This window comes from Perca fluviatilis, chromosome 16 (genome assembly GCF_010015445.1).
Source record: "Perca fluviatilis chromosome 16, GENO_Pfluv_1.0, whole genome shotgun sequence".
NCBI classification, from domain to species: domain Eukaryota; kingdom Metazoa; phylum Chordata; class Actinopteri; order Perciformes; family Percidae; genus Perca; species Perca fluviatilis.
In genome coordinates this window covers 22,422,124-22,438,953 of record NC_053127.1, presented here as the reverse complement: position 1 = coordinate 22,438,953, position 16,830 = coordinate 22,422,124, and the positions used below count along the sequence as shown (strand labels likewise).

At 39.4% G+C, this 16,830-nt stretch overlaps 2 protein-coding genes across 5 annotated transcripts; one reads left to right on the top strand and one right to left on the bottom strand.

Annotated features, from left to right (window-relative positions):
- Window positions 1-6,366: 6,366 nt before the first annotated feature.
- Window positions 6,367-11,615, bottom strand: xrra1 (X-ray radiation resistance associated 1). 4 transcript variants are annotated; one of them, XM_039778289.1, is made up of 17 exons: window positions 11,346-11,615; window positions 11,128-11,261; window positions 10,959-11,030; window positions 10,795-10,867; window positions 10,604-10,701; window positions 9,887-10,032; window positions 8,794-8,898; window positions 8,470-8,588; window positions 8,287-8,339; window positions 8,116-8,193; window positions 7,937-8,030; window positions 7,725-7,843; window positions 7,457-7,624; window positions 7,224-7,374; window positions 7,008-7,123; window positions 6,771-6,876; window positions 6,367-6,686 (listed from the first exon to the last, which is right to left on the bottom strand). In XM_039778289.1, exons 1-17 carry the CDS (start codon window positions 11,440-11,442, stop codon window positions 6,502-6,504), a joined length of 1,914 nt encoding a protein of 637 aa, XP_039634223.1. In that variant the 5' UTR covers window positions 11,443-11,615; the 3' UTR covers window positions 6,367-6,501. The 4 variants fall into 4 exon arrangements, with proteins under 4 accessions (XP_039634223.1, XP_039634221.1, XP_039634222.1 ...); XM_039778287.1 differs by having other exon boundaries at window positions 8,116-8,339; XM_039778288.1 differs by having other exon boundaries at window positions 8,116-8,339; window positions 11,128-11,233.
- A 321-nt stretch (window positions 11,616-11,936) lies between these two features.
- neu3.1 (sialidase 3 (membrane sialidase), tandem duplicate 1) lies at window positions 11,937-14,980 on the top strand. The gene is made up of 3 exons (XM_039778292.1): window positions 11,937-12,311; window positions 12,468-12,707; window positions 12,820-14,980. Exons 2-3 carry the CDS (start codon window positions 12,483-12,485, stop codon window positions 13,825-13,827), a joined length of 1,233 nt encoding a protein of 410 aa, XP_039634226.1. The 5' UTR covers window positions 11,937-12,311; window positions 12,468-12,482; the 3' UTR covers window positions 13,828-14,980.
- Window positions 14,981-16,830: the final 1,850 nt, after the last annotated feature.

Below are 16,830 nucleotides of genomic sequence, written 5' to 3'. Positions count from 1 at the left end.
GAGTAATTCTAATTTTTTAAAGCATTGGAGATGCCCCCTTTTTATTTATTTTTTACAAAATAAGTAAGTGCATAGAAACAATACTACCATTCGCCCAAAAATCTATTAGTGCAATACATATTCTGGCATTGTTTCCTGGCCATCAGAGGGCCCATTGTAAACTTAAACCTTAGATCACTCCCAAATTATGTTTTTAATTTCTGTAGTGGGGATTATTTTCAATAGGTGAGATTGTACTGTTAGATCTAAATGTGGGCTGTATTTCCAAAACACAGTTAATGAAGTAGTTAATACTTCCAATCCAAAAATTGAAATAACACTGCGATAGACAATGTCATGGAAATACTGAGCTCCTTAATACCCATGTACTGTAAGCATGATCTGTGAAAGCAGTCTTTTGCTCAGCAGCACTGTGTGCAGTCTGTCCCCGGGCCTGTTTGATCAACAGGTGTCGAATTATTACTGTGGTTCCCATGACTCAGTCAGTGTGCAACTGAAGATTTGGTAGACTGAGTGGGCGCTTCAGAATAATATTGCTTCCCTTCTCTTTGATCTCCCGACGTGCTCTCTATTGCCCCTCCCCTTCCACAATGACTCATTGTGTTTCTTTCACACTTTGCGCCAGACAGCTCTGTCTGTCTCTCACTAAAGGCATGAAACAATATTTTGAAACGGACGCACTCCCCTTGAATGCCTTAATTACTCTCACAAAAAGGCCGCCATATTTTTGTGTAAGCTGTTGGATCTGACAGTTTATAACAGTCTCTCCCTTGGTTGTCCAAAGAGGCTGTTCCAGTCACAAGGGTGAGAAAGGGGGTGTTCTACTTTATTGCTGCCAACTTATATTAGTAATTAACATTTTCACGTTGCCATTTTCCCATGCAGGTCATTGAATGATGAATATGACGTGTCCAGATTTGAAACAAGATTGATTTTCAACAAACACGCTGCATCAACTGGCACTGCTTGTTTCGATATCTTTGTCTTTTCTTTTTTTTTGGATGGAAATCCTATCAGTCTTTATTTTGTGGATGTTTGAATTTGTTTCACGGGCCAATTCAGCTATGCATGCTTAGTCTTGGCTCTGGCAATTGTAACAGCTGGGGGCAGTCAGTAGGTATAAATCATGCAGTCGGTCAGCTCTCTGTGTATGTGTACTCCGCCCTGCCATGTAGCCCAGATTCAGTGAGAAGTGAAGAAAATGTGAGACTCGGGGTCACGACTCGGCCCAGGATTGGAGGCACTTCTGAGCCATTGTTGTGATATTAACAAATCTCATTTGCTGTTGTTTTATTTGTCAGAGAACATCAATTCATGCATGTCACAGAAAAGATCATGTTGAAGGACTTCATTGCAGTAATCACGCTGTTTTGCAAATGAAAGCAGCTGAGTTGAACTAATTTCAAAAGATTGAATACAACATTTCCTTGTGTGCTGCAGCAGGTAGTTCCTCACTGATGCAAACAGTGTCTGCGAGGAACTGAAGCATTGCAAATCAATCAGGCAGTCCTTTGATTCAAAGGGAGCCAAATTGTGTTAAGTTAATTAAGTCTGATAGATGTGTTTGCTTTCATAGCTGATTAAGGTGCTCAGCAGAACCCCTGAGTTTATACTTCATCAAAATACTTCCGAAATCTATCAAGTGCTCTGTTTTTTACACCCTCACCCTCATTAATTAAGTTGGACCTGATCATTTTAGCTGATGATTGGAGTCGGGCCAAGAGAACATGGACAATACAGGGATGCATGTCATGAACACTGCTCTTCATCCCCTTATCCTGAGCAGCTTAGTTTAAAGGTCCAACTTTTAAACACATGCTTGAAGTGACTGTGAACTTTTAAAGACAGACCCCAGCGAGATCTTTTGTTTCACAGGATGAAGAAGACCAACAGCAATTTTACGGTTATGATCTGTAACTAATAATGGCCTATTTTCGGATGCCAGCCAGAGTATCCGAAGCCTTTCCAGAATTACAACTGTAGTTTGTTACAGTTCAATTGTCCCATCAAAAGAAATAATGAATAGGTCTGGTCCGAAATGAACTCATTTGGCACATGAGTAATGAGGAGTGTTGATGAGGTATTCAGGCCTATTCTTCCTGAGCCAAATCTGGTGTCTGAGTCTCCACAGGGTTATTCTCAAAGCTTAACTGTTGGCCCTCAATTTAAGAGTCAAACTAATCTTACCCAAACATTTCTCAAGGCTTGATTGCAGCGATGACTGCTCCAGATGTGAGAATGTGCTGCGCTGAAATATACAGACAAAAAAACCCTTATAGATATATAAACAAAGATCCGTCTTGCCTAAGACACAGACCATCAATGGCTTTCTCCGCCATGTCTTTTGTTATTTTTGCTTTTTGACAGAGTGTATCCTACTCTCCTGCCAGAGTTAGTTATATGGATGAAAATGTGTTTTCAGTTAATACCTCACCTCATTAGTTTGTCAGGCTAAGAACAAAAGAGGTTACAGAGGAAAAGCACAACTTACATTCTGTGTTGATGTTGATGTGAGAAATGAGTCCAATGAAATAACAAGAGACGTGAGTTGTTATTGGCTTTAGTCTGCAACTCATTTTTTGCTTATTACAATTAAACCTCCGAATAACAAACAAATTTGAAGGAAACAAATTGCAGACATGTGTGGATTGTGTAATTATCTTCAGTCCTAAAGTGATTTGTCACATTAATAGATACTTTCCACTTCTTTAGCATGCATGCGTCCATGAGGTCAGTAAGTGTAAATCACCAATATTAGCAGGCCAGATGATTGTAGTGATGTTTGAAAGGAATGAAGTTGGAGGCCAATCAAAGTAAAGTTAATACAAGAATCTCAAAGGAGTATTCCAACAATTTTACAAATCAAATTCAGTTTAACTTACTGTGAAAATGGTTTCACAATGTCCTCTGCGGCTCATGGGGGAGAACTCTGAAGAAATAACCCGGATGATATCTAAGTGATGTCATCTGGTTTATCTCAGCTTGGGTTTAGAGACTACAAATTTATAACAGAAAGCCTGTGTTACAGACTTGGTGTGTGGAGTCTGAATACGATTTTATCAGACACGGGGGTTTTAATAAAAGACGCCATCAAGTTGCATTATGGGAAGTGTAGGAGCCAGTGTTTTGGGGGCTTGAAACAATGGGACTAAAAGTCAGGATATCTTTGCCTCTGCTGCTTCAATTTTGACCATCTTTTTTTGTAATATGTCACTAGTGAGTCTCCCAACTTTATGGAAGTGCAATACAAAATCACTGGAGTACCTTTAACAGTTGCTCTATTTGATGGTATTTCATAATGATGTTGACTCACTTTGATTACGTACTGATCGCCTGATCAGACTCAAAAGGGAATCTTGCTGTTGTGTATGCTTTTGTATTCCCCTTCTGATTTTTCTCTTGATACCAATCTTTCAGGATTGAAGAAGGTAGAGGTGAGGGTGTGCAACCAGGATTCCTTTTATGCATTAAAAGTGAATGCAACATAGGAACTAATTTGTATTAGTTTCATTAATCAATTGTTCAACCAAATTATTGATTGATTGGTACTTTGATCGATATACTTGTCAGTGCATACAAAGTGATCTGGCAGGGAGAGCAGAGGCAGGCTTCAGTAGGTTTATAATAGTTAGCAGAAACACAAGCAGACAAAGGAAGGTTGACTTACAAAACAACTAGTGACAAAAGCAGGAAGGTAATCATCTAAACACGTTCATACTATTCTTCACCATCTTGTGAACATGTATATTTGGGGAAGATCGTTTCAGATTTTCTGTTATTTAAGAGGTATTTAAGTCTGTGATAAAGTCAGTGAATGTCTACTGACTGCCTGGAATATAACAGCTGTTACTGAGACTGATCACTGCCCCCAACCATGGAAAACATATGTGTATGACAACCTCTTGCACAATAATACATGTCCATTTTCTTTCTAGAATTCCATCATGAAACACTGCACTTATGCAACTGTAGATGCCTGGAGTACTAATTATTATCACTTCAAAATAATAACAGCATTCTAAATGTTAGCCAGGACTCACTGGCTGAAGAACAAACTCCATCATAAAAGCAACAGCAAGTCCTCAGAAGGCCTTTACTTGAGTTGCACTCAAGCCTGGATGGAGCCGTAAAAGTATTATGGAGAAAAACAGTAATTATGAAGAGATTACAATTCTGATAAAATTCGATCACATTGAGCATCAGATGTATTCATCAGCTGTTGTGTCCGATACCGTGGGATATCTTTGCAACGCCGACAAGCTCTGCTGAGTGGAACTGAGCTCCAGCGGACTGGAAAATAATGTTTCTGAAGCATGTCAAATCGCTGCCATTTGGCACAGTGTCCTCGTTATCATCAAATATACTGCTAAAGATGAAACGATCCTAACCAGACACTCAGACTGAAGGCCAGGTGTTTGCCTGCATTGATCAGGAAACTACTGATTGTTTTCAAAATGTGAAATTCTTTAACAGATCAACACTGTTCAATACATTTCTAATATTTGGGATTTGTTTTTGTAACCTGTCCTTTTAAGAATAATATAAGATTTTCAAATTGCATGACAACAAAGTTACTGCTTTCAGTGTTTGTGTCATTAGAAGCATAGCAAGTTGTTTAATGTTGGTTGGTTATTGCAAAAGTTCTAAGCAAATAATGTGATAATTGATTTTGAATGACAATGAGGACTCAAGTTATTTCAAAAGGAAAGAGAAAAGAAATATTTCAAAATGTTTGGATAAAAAATGAATGTAACAGTTTAAATGAAATTTTAAAATAAAAATGAAAATGTGAAACATGTCATAGAATGACAACCTAACCATAAAGTATCTGCTGGTTGTGTACACAAAGCCCTTTGGTTTCTGTATGCAACACATACTGTATATTATTTATCATTCAATACACAGAAGAAGGGAACTATCCACACATGAATATAAGAATGTTGGATCCCATGAAATATCTTCAGAGTACCTGTTAATTTATTCCACCTGGGCTAAACCTGCATTCCACATCTGCAAGCTGCTCTGAAGAAGAAGAATTAAAGTCATATGAATGATCATGAAAGATGATGAAATCAACAAGGGAATGAAAAACAAAAAAAGAACATCACTAGAAATGAAAAAGCATTCACTGTAACCTGAATCAACCATATGGTATGATAAAACATTATTATTTATGTTTAAGAATGTGGATTGTAAATCATATTGAACTGCAGAGGTCTGTTGAAAGTTAAAAACAATTACTGCTCCACTAAATCCTCTTGTTCCTGCCAAATACAAATATCACAGCTAGCTTCATAGCTAGCATAGCTTCACATGCTGAATTCATACAATCACATTGTTGTACTTGAGACACTAAAAGAGCAGATCCACCAGACTCAACAAACCATAAGATATTAGACATAGTTATCAGTTATGAGATAGTGGATCAATGATCTACAAACCTATTTCCTACCACTTTGCAGTATAAATGTTTAAAAAGTCCACCTGATCAGCAAAACACTTATATTTAGTGGCCTTTATTAATCTTCACGACGTCGTCTTGCATCCCTGATCAGAAGATGAAAAAGACGTGCGCTGGAATCCACATCTTCCACTGATTATCACAGCATGTTGCCTTAATATTGAAATTAAACATATTATTAGTAACTACAGTCTGATGTGTTCAGGGGCATGCTTATGGAAACAGGTTGGGCCAGGTTGGAGCCACGGTTCCTCTGCAAAAAATCCTCGGTAAGGAACTTTTTTTGATGGAACAGAAAACTCAGATTGGATAGATTGGATAGTGTAGCTAGCTGTCTGGATTTACCCTGCAGAGATCTGAGGAGCAGTTAACCATAGTCCTCATAAATCGACCGGAGTTTAAAATAACAACGCAAAGAAAGCGGAACATCCGAAAAGAGTGACATCTGGCGGAATTTCCGACAGAACGAGAGCAATCCCGGAAGTGGAACGTTGTGGATATAGACTAGGCCAGAGGAAAGACTGACAGATACAAATGTACACAATTTAAACACTGTTGGAAAACAGCTGATGCAAACTATGCATGCATGCTGGATTAATTCTGGTCATAGCAGCAGTGGGGGTGCAGCTGCTTTAAACCATCACTCTATCCTTGTCACAGTATTAATCAGACAACCTCCAGGGCACGGACAGAAACACAGTAATTTCAGCGGTTGCCACCCAGTCACAACTGCACAGTTCCATCAGCAGTAAACTAAACCTCACAAATTGAATATTATAAGGGCTGAAGCTTTCCAATGCTTCTCCCCCATGATCTAGTCATTGCTATAGGCTAGGCCATAGGTTTTCTCATTGGTACATTTCAAAATAAAATTTGTTTCATGTTAAGTCAATAAGATGCACAACGACATGCAACCACCACTTTTATTTTTGACATGGTTGGTTTTCTCATCAATTACACTCACACCATTTGTATGCCAACATCAACAAGGTGTTATGGCAGGTAGAAAATCACAGTTTAGCTAAGCGCTTGCATATAAATTAGATCATCTGCGCAGGTGGAGGTGCAGCTGTGTTTTGGTTGGTGTTTCTGTCAGACTCCATGCTGGCTTCTTGTTCCATTGTTTTCTTATGGACCATCTTGTGCTTTGTCTTCATGTCCCTCAGCAGCGACAGAGCTTCCTTATGCTCTTGCTTGCTAACACCTGTGCCGTGTATGGCACTGCCTGTACAGAGAACAAAATGTTATATGAAGACAGGTCATGGAAGGTAAAGTTAGCTGACATTCATTGTATCAGAAGTGTGCATACTTAAGGGGACTTCTCTGATCGTTGTATGCTCTTTAATTTCCTTGATCATTTCATCAACCCTTGCAGTTGGCTGCTTTATTGGCTTCAAAGGTGGAAGTTCTTTAATCTGTGTATAGAAAAGTTATTCTTTTAAAGTCATGACATGTATGTGATAACATTCTCCTTGTTCTTTACAGTCCTTGCTAGTATTATTATACGTTGACAGTAATATTGAGCGCTGCATGCAATATATCCAACCCTTTTCTCTCTTTCTCTGTATGCCGTCTGAATGCTATCAAGTTTTGGTTTTGAGTCTCTGTAAACGTTTAGATTCTTCAGTGTGTGTTCCAGCATCCGAACAGCTGTTTGGATTCCTGTTGAAAGAAACATTGGGGTAATTGTTTAGCTAAACTTTTAAAGACTTGAGAAAAATGTCCAAAAATAAATAGCTGCAGGTGAAACTACAGTCCTCACCGATGGGCTCCACCACATCATCAGGATCTGGTTTCGCATCCATCAACATTTTGTAGCATGTGAATCTTTCAGAATTGGCATCGTACTTGTTCTCCGCAATCTCTTTCTCATCAGCTTGAAGATCAAACTCAAATTGAGGAACATCTGTTGCCTGAGATAAAATGACATTCAGTACATGTTGAGACTAAAATTTAGGAGGAATATCAAAACTACAAAAAAACAGATACGCAAACCTGAGTTACAAAGAAGTGCTCTGTGTTTTCTTGGAGGGTGCCGTCTCGGCTATTCTCGCCCTCAGATTTTGGTGTTCTCTTGACAGTCATCTTACTTTTCTCAACCTGACTTTGAGCAGGACAGGGTGCATCCATCAACATTGGCTTCTTTGGGATTCTTTCTTCCACCTGCAATATAGAAATGTCCCAAAAAAAGATGAATCGTACCTGTTTAATTTCATAAAGTGAAATCTGGAGGGTCACTGTCAGACATCAATGCACATCCAACCTTCCATTTTGGATCAGCGGACACCTTCAGTGGGAGCTTCACCGCCTCCTGTGTCTTCTTATGCTTAATCGTAATCCCCAGTCTCTCATGGAGGTAATAGGTCAGTAAGGGAAGGTCTCCTGTGCTCACACAAAATCATAAAAGCGATTTCAGCATCGACAATTCACAACCAATCTTTAAAAAAAAATGGCTTCATATAGGAGAAGCCTTACCACTTCTCTGTGTGATCAGAGGGTTGGAGTGAATGTCAATTTCTCGAAGCATCGGGAAAAGAGCGACAGCCATCAGTGCTTCCTCCTCTGCAATCTGATGACGAAACACTAATGAGACATGTTAGCTCATTTTTCAAAAGGGTCGTGGTTGTTTTGTTTGTACAAATTATCCAACACACCTTGTTGTTGGCTAAATTGAGGAACTGAAGCTCTGGTAGTGGGAAACTGGATCTTTTGCAGTGCTCCTCACAATTTTCCTTGTGAGAGATGTATAGGGTGACCGATGCAGAGATTTGAAATACGGGAAACAACGTGATGAAACATCTCAAACACCAACTGTAATGAATTACCTGTGAGATTCTCTTGATATGTTCAATGGTGTTCGGATTTGTCTCAGTGTGGGCTGGATAGAGGATTGAGAGGATAAAAATTATTAAATAGTTTATATTTTTCTGAGGATGTTGAGGAAACTCCATTGTAGGTCCATTGTTAAGTAATTATAATTTTACATCAAACAGATGTTAAGCATTTACCAAGTTCCTCTTCTTTAGCTTGCGCTTCAATAGAAGTCTGCAAAGGTTGGGAACAGCCCGCAAGTTGCAAATATGGTATATCAGAAATGTGGTTCTCCTGCAGGTTTAAATACTTTAGCCTGTAATTGACAATTATAAATTCTTAATAAATGTTTCTACAGATTTTGTTATGCATTGTGTTATACGAGTCTGCCTTAAGAAACACAGAGGGAAGCCACACACCGAACTGCCCACACAAAGATGACAGAGCTGGATTGAAATTGGCAAAGTATCCCTTCAACTAATACTTTGTTTGATATAGCAAACTTCAAACCACATCATGACCTCTTGAGGTTTGCAAGACTGTTGAAGACTCCAGACGACAGTTTGTTATCGTCAAGCATCAGGACTTCAAGTGCTTTAAACTGTGTGTCTTCTTCTTTAGCTGGCCTGCACCAAGAAAAACAATACAATTCACACATATACTGATAAATATAGTTACATTCATTTGTAAAGTTACAGTAACATACTATATACAGTATGTGTGCACACTAATTTCTGCTCGGCTTTATACACCTGGCTGTAGATTAGGTGTATGGAATGTCATTACGTTTGCTTCACCAGAATCAGGAGTGTGAATTTGGAATATTTGTGCACCCCCTCTTGGTCAATTTGAAAACTGTTTCAAATGCATCTTGTTTGTGGCCTTTCGCTGTAATTAACTGTTATGAAATCAATGTAAGAACTTTGAATACATTACAAATCATTGTTTCTCGTGAACTGTAACAATAAAGACATGGTGATACTTTGTAAGAAAGATAATGTATTATGTGGCTGTCAATCAATGATGATTTCTGCAGTAATATTTGCAAAAACCAAGACTTGATGCGGCGTCAGACTGTAGTTAGAGAAAGAATTTGCATGTTGCTGAAAACATATTATTAAACGGATTAGTTCTCTTTCATTCTGACAGTTATTCCATGACTCATATCAAAGTTTTTTGTAATAGCTGTTATATGGAAAGTAGGCATTTTGCCACCATCTCCCTTGCAAAACCGCAATTATACAAAGCAAGGTTTGACAGAGCTGACCAGTGTGAACCTGGGACAGAAAAGCCACATCACATTCAATAAATTAATCAATTATCTACTTGTGGTTTTGCTATTTTTCCCAAAACAAATGAGCACATACTGTTAGCAGAGAAGTGGATTAATTTGTATTGATTTGTTTGTAAGTTTAAATCAAACTAGACAGAGGCTATTAGCAAACAAGAGCAAATGTATCATCTGAGTTGACACAGCAAGTTGTCTGTTTATAGGTGAAGCATTTAAAAAATATATGTATAGTAAGAATGCTATAAATAAACAAAAACATCTCATAACACACTTGGTGCCTAGTCACTCCTGTACTGCTGCCTCGTGAAAAATAATTCACTAACTGAGTTGGGTCATGGCTGGAGGAACCCAGATTAGGAGGAAGATGGTGAAGCTGATTTCCAGTCAGATGAAGGACGGTTAGACGTGAAAGCCGACCAATAGAAACAATATCATCAGCTGACAAACTGTTGTAGGACAAATCCAAAACCTGTAAGGATTTAAAGAAATCATTAAGATAGACATTACCACAGCATGAAGAAAAAATAGAAAAAGAAAAGGAGTTATGCTACAAGGACTCATTAGCAGAGTGCAAGACTGTGATATTGCAATGTGTAATATTATCAATGTTACATACTTACAAATTCTCTAGATTCCCTGGTGCTCTGCCATGCGCTAGCATGAATTAATTATGAATTTTACCCTCCCTCCCTCATCATCAACTTTGCTAAAAACATCAAACAAGTACAAATATTGAAATTCTATTCTTAACATGCATGATCCGTAGTAGAGACACAACTTAAATTGGCAGTCCATGGTTTCTTTGTTTGATGCCAGTTTATATCAAAAGCTCTTATTTTGAAAGAATTGCAGATGTGAAAGAAGCTGATAAATGAACATTTTGGAAACAAAAGGCCTTTCAGGTTCTTGTTAGGACTAAAAGGTCATGTCAAGTTGCACCCTGTGGCTTGTTAATATTCCATATATATATATATATATATATATATAATACTAGTTTATCTAGTTTATCTAATAAGTAGACTATGTCAAAGTCATCTTACCTCGAGATGAGGGAAGTCTGCAGCATCAAACTTCATGTTGCAAAGTCCGTTTAATGCCAGATTGACTTCTCTTACAGACACAAAACTGCTTAAAGAACCTGTACAAAAACATTTTCTCAAAGTTACAACTTCTTGCAAGATGCAGGCAATTTTCTGGAAGGTAAATATGCATGATATATAAGAATAATCACCTAAAGAGAGGGAGTTAATAGATGCATTGATGTAAGCAACATTGTCAAACACCTTGAGGTCTTCTGCCTTGACCTGTGCACAGTAAGGAAAAAAATCTTTAATTGTTTTTTTCCCCCACAGACTACCAAATAAATGTAATAACTATGTGAAAAGTGATTCTTACAGCATTCAGTTTCTGCTCACTGATGTCAACAAAGCAGAGCTCAGACGGCTTGTCCACACAATGTAATTTGAGCTACAAAACAAATGTGTAATTGTTTTGGGTCACCAACTGCTTTTGCTACCTTTTATTAAATGAGAACTTCTTACATACGTAGATTTCAGTGTCTTACCAAGTAGAGTCCATCTAATGTGTTACCATATGGAAAATCAGCCCCCCTGTTCTCAAATTCTTTAATTCTTCTATGCACATCCCTGTATCTCTGCTCCTCTGCCTTTCTGTAAGACACAAGCCAATGACCAGCACCTACAAGGCAAGTCAAATAAAATAAAATATAATCAGCAGATTTTTTTGTTGTTGTAATAAACTAGCTAATTTAACTTGACCCACCTTCCTTCCTTCGACGGGGTAATGTCCAGGGTGGGAAACATTTGATAGGATTGCTTTGAGTCTGGCCATCATCAAATTTATATGATGCTGCAGTCATCTTGTCTGCTTGTGAGATCCATTTATCGAAAACAACTTTTCATGTGTTAATTACGCGTTTCACGAAGTGAACTGACCCGACTACTTGCTACAATATATCTTGATCTTGAGATACACTGTGGTGCCCTGTATCCTAGCAACAGCATGCGGAGAGCTGCGCCTCCTGCCCAGAGGGTGGCGGTAAATAGTAAACATGGGTGGTTTCTTTATTGTTGTTTTTTTACAGGCGGAGGCGGAAGCGTCAAAAACCCATCAGCCTAGACGTCAAAGATTGAATTCAATGATAAGATAATAGCCCACCTAGCCACGCTAAGATACTTTCACACATAAAACGTATATTGTTACGACGATGTCGCAGTTTTCCATATATAACACACGGTATCCAATTACTCACCAAGGCGAATTTACGTTCGACCCGTGTTCGTTTTATTTAGCTAGCTAGCTAGCATAGATATGGCTAGCTAGCGTCTAATCGGGATTGACCACATTGCGCATGCGTGATGCTGCACACCGGAGTATGTTTCTGATAAATCCTGTTCTCGAACATTTAGTAGCTACCATGTTTGTCATTGAGATGTTTGCACAACAAAATGAGTGATACTTGACACAACCATAGGACACAACTGAATCGGTTGAGCTCTAGTTGACGTAGGTAGTTAAAGCCAACGTGTATTTTAGTCAGCGCGAGTATAAGCGAATACGGAAGTGAGTTCGACTGTGCCTGTCGCTCCAGCGTCGTCTTGTTTTCTGATGAGCCCATAGCATCAGTATCGTGAACATCAGAGGTCTCTTTTGTGGCCTGAGATTAGACGGTATGATGCCGTTCACGAAAAGACCATGGGTGACAAATGTAAAGAGTGACAAGTGAAGGTAAGGGTTTTGTTTTGCATGCACAATATACATTAGATGCTTGCTGTAATACGTAAACAATGAGGTCATAAGAATATGAGCTATGGAGTGTGAAGACGTGGTTCTGTGTTGGACAAGATTGTTGAACAAGGCTAAAGAAAAAAACGAAATTTGCAGGAACTCTGATCCACCATGGGAAACACATCATCAAAGAGTGGCAGCGGAGAGGAACCGGTCAAAACAACTTTGTTTGAAAAGGAGCCAAGTGGGATAACCTACAGAATTCCTGCTCTAATTTATCTGAGGCACAGTCGCACCTTCCTCGCCTTTGCAGAGAAAAGATCCTCACCCACTGACCGAGATGCCAAAATTCTTGTTATGAGAAGAGGAACGTTTAAAGATGATGGATCTGTTCAGGTTATTACTCACGTGCAGTAACCAGCAGATAGGCCTTTGCTGTAACACTCATATGTGTCAACAATATCTGTGCTCATCTTTTTAACTGTTGTCTGTTGTCATGTTTTTCCAGTGGTCGTCCAGTCAGGAGCTGTCAACAGCATGTCTACCAAACCACCGCACTATGAATCCTTGCCCTGTGTATGAAAAAAACAACAAAACACTGTTTTTATTTTTCATCTGTATCTTGGGAACTACCACAGAGCACAGGCAGATCATCACAGGTAAGAACAAGGCGCGTCTTTGCTGTGTTAGCAGCAGCGATGACGGGCAAACCTGGAGTCAAGCGAGAGACTTAACAGAAAGTGTGATTGGCGAAACTATCCATAAGTGGGCCACATTCGCAGTGGGTCCGGGCCACGGTGTTCAGTTGGAGAACGGCAGATTGATCATCCCAGCGTACGCCTATTATGTCCCCTACCGATGCTGTTCCTTTCCCATTCCTTTTACAGTCTACCCACGTGCACTGTCAGTATATAGTGAGGACTTTGGCCAGACGTGGCATATAGGTAAGATGCTTCGAAAAAAGTCATGTGAATGTGAGATGGCAGAGATCATAGACCACGAGGGCAGGAGTCATCTTTACTGCAATGCTCGTAACACTGGAGGCCACAGGTGTGAGGCCCTGAGTGAAAACAGCGGTGTGTATTTTGACAAACCCCACATTGCTCCAGAGCTCGTCGAACAACGTTCAGGCTGTCAAGGCAGCGTTATTGGCTTTCCAGCTCCTGAATTTGTCCCCAATGATGACGCTGAAAGCAAAGCTTGCGGCACATCGCTCTTGTCTCCTGACACACAAACCTGGCTCCTCTTCATCCACCCAACTAACAAGTCGAGTAGAAGGGACATGGGGGTGTATTTGAACCGATCCCCCCTGCACTCATCCGGGTGGGACAGGCCCAGGATCATCCACAGCGGGCCCAGCGGCTACTCAGACCTGGCTTACAACGGAGACAAGGATCAGTTTTCATGCCTGATGGAGTGCGGGAAAAACAGTGAACTTGAGCAGATTGCGTTCATGTCGTTTACCCTTAATGATGTCATGCAGACAGGCAGTAAGAAAGACAAGAAGAAGCGTTAAATTTGCGGTTGCTTTTCTTTCTGTTTTAACAATGCTCTCTAACATTCTCCTGCAACCTAAAAATCCAAGCAAAAGCCTCTAAATATGCTGTGCAGTAACATCTGTCTGTGTTTACTGTTGTTCTGCAGTCTGGAGATGATGATAATGCATGCATGAGTCGTGTGTTTTGTTGTCTCCTTGTTTACATGCAAAAGTAATTTAAGTCTTAATAGTATTAATATGCAAGCAGCTGTGTAAGGAAGGAAACTATTTTTAATAGGTTGGGTGTCTGATTTGAAGCATGCTGTGCTGAGCTGTCATCTTTAAAACAGGCTTTGTGTGTAGCATGTTTGACAAGTACTTCATGGCCATTTCTGCATCTTATTAAACTGTCAGTATATTCTGCGCAGGGGAGAGAATTTACCTACCTCTTTTTATTTTCATATGAAGATCATAGCAGGCCTTGTGAAGTAGAGCGTATAGTTTCCTCCATGCGCAGTCGCTCCTTTACATAAAGTATACTCTGATTCACATATGCCTTCTACTCCATGGTTAAACTTTAGCTGTGCCACAGCCTGTCAGAGCACACATTTTCTGTATGTCACAGTGAGCAAAGTTAGACAGAAAAGATAAACATTTACTTTTTACTTGCCACATCCAGCTAATCAATGAAGAGACCAACAGAACTGTACCACATCTATAAGTTGGAAGAGAACAGTTGATGGATTGATAGAGAGCAACACTTCTATCAGGAGCATTTGGGATACTTTGTACTGTACACAGATTTTCAACAATATTTCACTTGGGTATATTATTTTGTTATTTATTTTCTGGCGCATTTAGCATGATTGTGTCGTTTCCCCCCCTCCGCCATCATTAATTCAGTGCAGTGTATGATTGGCTGGCTGTTGGTTATCAAGTGAAAGCATGTAACGGCATGTAACAGCAGAAGAAGACTCATTATTTATAAAGCCTCTAGGAATTTGCACACACAACCTTGTACTGAGCGACTTTAACATTCATCTTTGCCTCCAGGTGGTTCTACACTAATTTCATTGTGTTTTTATTGACTGTTGTGGAAAGTGACAAAACCTGCATGAAACATGTCTTTTAGTAGAAAATAAAAGTAACCTGTGATCACGAGACTCATCGGTTTTGTGCACATTTATCCTGATTACAGTGTAATTACCGTTATAATTGCTTTTAACAACTGACTGTTGGGATGCATTTAAGAAGACAAGTTAAACAATAATCATTGGTCAAATAGGGATAAGGGATAAAAGAATAGATGGGGCATGTGTGTGGTTTTAAAAAGCAGCTATGAAAAACACTTTATCGGCTACAGGGAGTATTTAATTCCCTGCGCAGCTAAAGGAGGCTTAGAGCATGTTGAAATGATGTGAAGGACTTTTGTTGTAAAGCGACCTTTGGGGAGTTGAATGTGATTCAGCAGATGTGCAGACAGCCGGGATAAATTAGTGACGGGAAGGAGCGTTTTAGTTGAGGATGGAATGTTGATATTCTGTATTTTTCAAGTTCAAGTTGGTAGTGGCAGTTTTTGATAAACTGCAATTAACAAATGAAAACTAGCTGTGTCGTGACATGATTTCACGTGTACAAATTATAATATAACAATCTACAAGTCACTAATACATGTCAATGGCTGTAACTGAGTGTTACAATACGCTTGGCAAGGTCATTACAATATTGTTACATCCTCATTAAAAGTTAAAAACATAAGCCTTATGTTATTTTAAATGTTTCTTAAAAGAACACTCCGACTTATTGGGACTTTAGCTTATTCACCGTATCCCCCAGAGTTAGATAAGTTCATACATACCCTTCTCGTCTCTGTGCGTGTCGTAACTCTGTCTGACGTACCCACTGCTAGCCTAATTAGCACAGATGCTGGCGATAACCAGCTCCATCTATCTTACTGCTCCCAATAAGTGACAAAATAACGCCAACATTTTCCTATTTACATATTGTGATTTGTATAGTCACAGCATGTACAAATAACAACATCACATAAGACGCAGCCATCTTCTAACCGTATACATACTGGGAACTAATTCTCAGAAGGCGAAGCACTGCTACTTGGGTGGAGTGATTTGCTCGCAGCACCTGAGAAGCCCCGTGGTGAGGAGCAGAGAGTTCGCCTGGAGTTTGCTCAGAGCTGGAGTAATATCACTCCACCCAAGTAGCAGTGCTTCTCCTTCTGAGAATTAGTTCCCAGTATGTATACGGTTAGAAGATGGTTGTGTCTCATGTGACCTTGTTATTTGCACATGCTGTGACTATACAAATCACAAAATGTAAATAGGAACATGTTGGCGTTATTTTGTCACTTATTGGGAGCAGTAGGCTGGATGGAGCTGGTTACCTCCAGCATCTGTGCTAAGCGAGGCTAGCAGTGGGTGCGTCAGACAGAGTTACGACACGCACGGATATGAGAAGGGTATGTATGGACTTATCTAACTCTGGGGGTTACGGTGAATAAGCTAAAGTCCCAATAAGTCGGCATGTTCCTTTAATGTCAACAAATCCCATTAAAAGCCCATTAAATATGTTTTTCTTTCTGACTTACATGTGGCTCCTATGATGTAACCAACCATTAAAAATGGCTTAGTCATTTCATAATAAAATAAAACGGCTGGGCTCTAGTTTTTATCTAACATTACTCAAACCGAAGTAAATAGTGCATTTCTTGGGGTCTATTTTCATCTGCAGATTAATACACAGTATTAGCAGTAGCAGGATCATCACCCAGTGTGATATTGTGGCTCACTGATTTGTGTGTTTAATTGTTTTGGGACAACAATGGAGGCCTACAGCACAGAGGAATAAGATAACCTTCAAGCCCACTTAAAACTTCACTGAATGCCACAATACGGCTGCAAATTGTAGTATATGGTGCAAGCACTCAGTTCATACTGACATAGAATGCCTTGCTGTATTAAATTATTATATTTGTAAGGGAATTTCAGTAGACATCTGTTCCCTTTGGTACACAGCAGCAGCTAC

What these genes read in the sequence shown, in the direction of transcription:
- neu3.1 (XM_039778292.1), top strand. Translation starts at nt 12,483, where the DNA reads ATGGGAAACACATCATCAAAGAGTGGCAGCGGAGAGGAACCGGTCAAA. An exon ending in AAGATGATGGATCTGTTCAG is followed by an intron (nt 12,708 to 12,819) that starts GTTATTACTCAC and finishes ATGTTTTTCCAG; the next exon opens with TGGTCGTCCAGTCAGGAGCT.
- xrra1 (XM_039778287.1), bottom strand. Translation starts at nt 11,442, where the DNA reads ATGACTGCAGCATCATATAAATTTGATGATGGCCAGACTCAAAGCAAT. An exon ending in CAGACTTCCCTCATCTCGAG is followed by an intron (nt 10,033 to 10,603) that starts GTAAGATGACTT and finishes AAATCCTTACAG; the next exon opens with GTTTTGGATTTGTCCTACAA. An exon ending in AGCTAAAGAAGAGGAACTTG is followed by an intron (nt 8,340 to 8,469) that starts GTAAATGCTTAA and finishes TCCTCTATCCAG; the next exon opens with CCCACACTGAGACAAATCCG.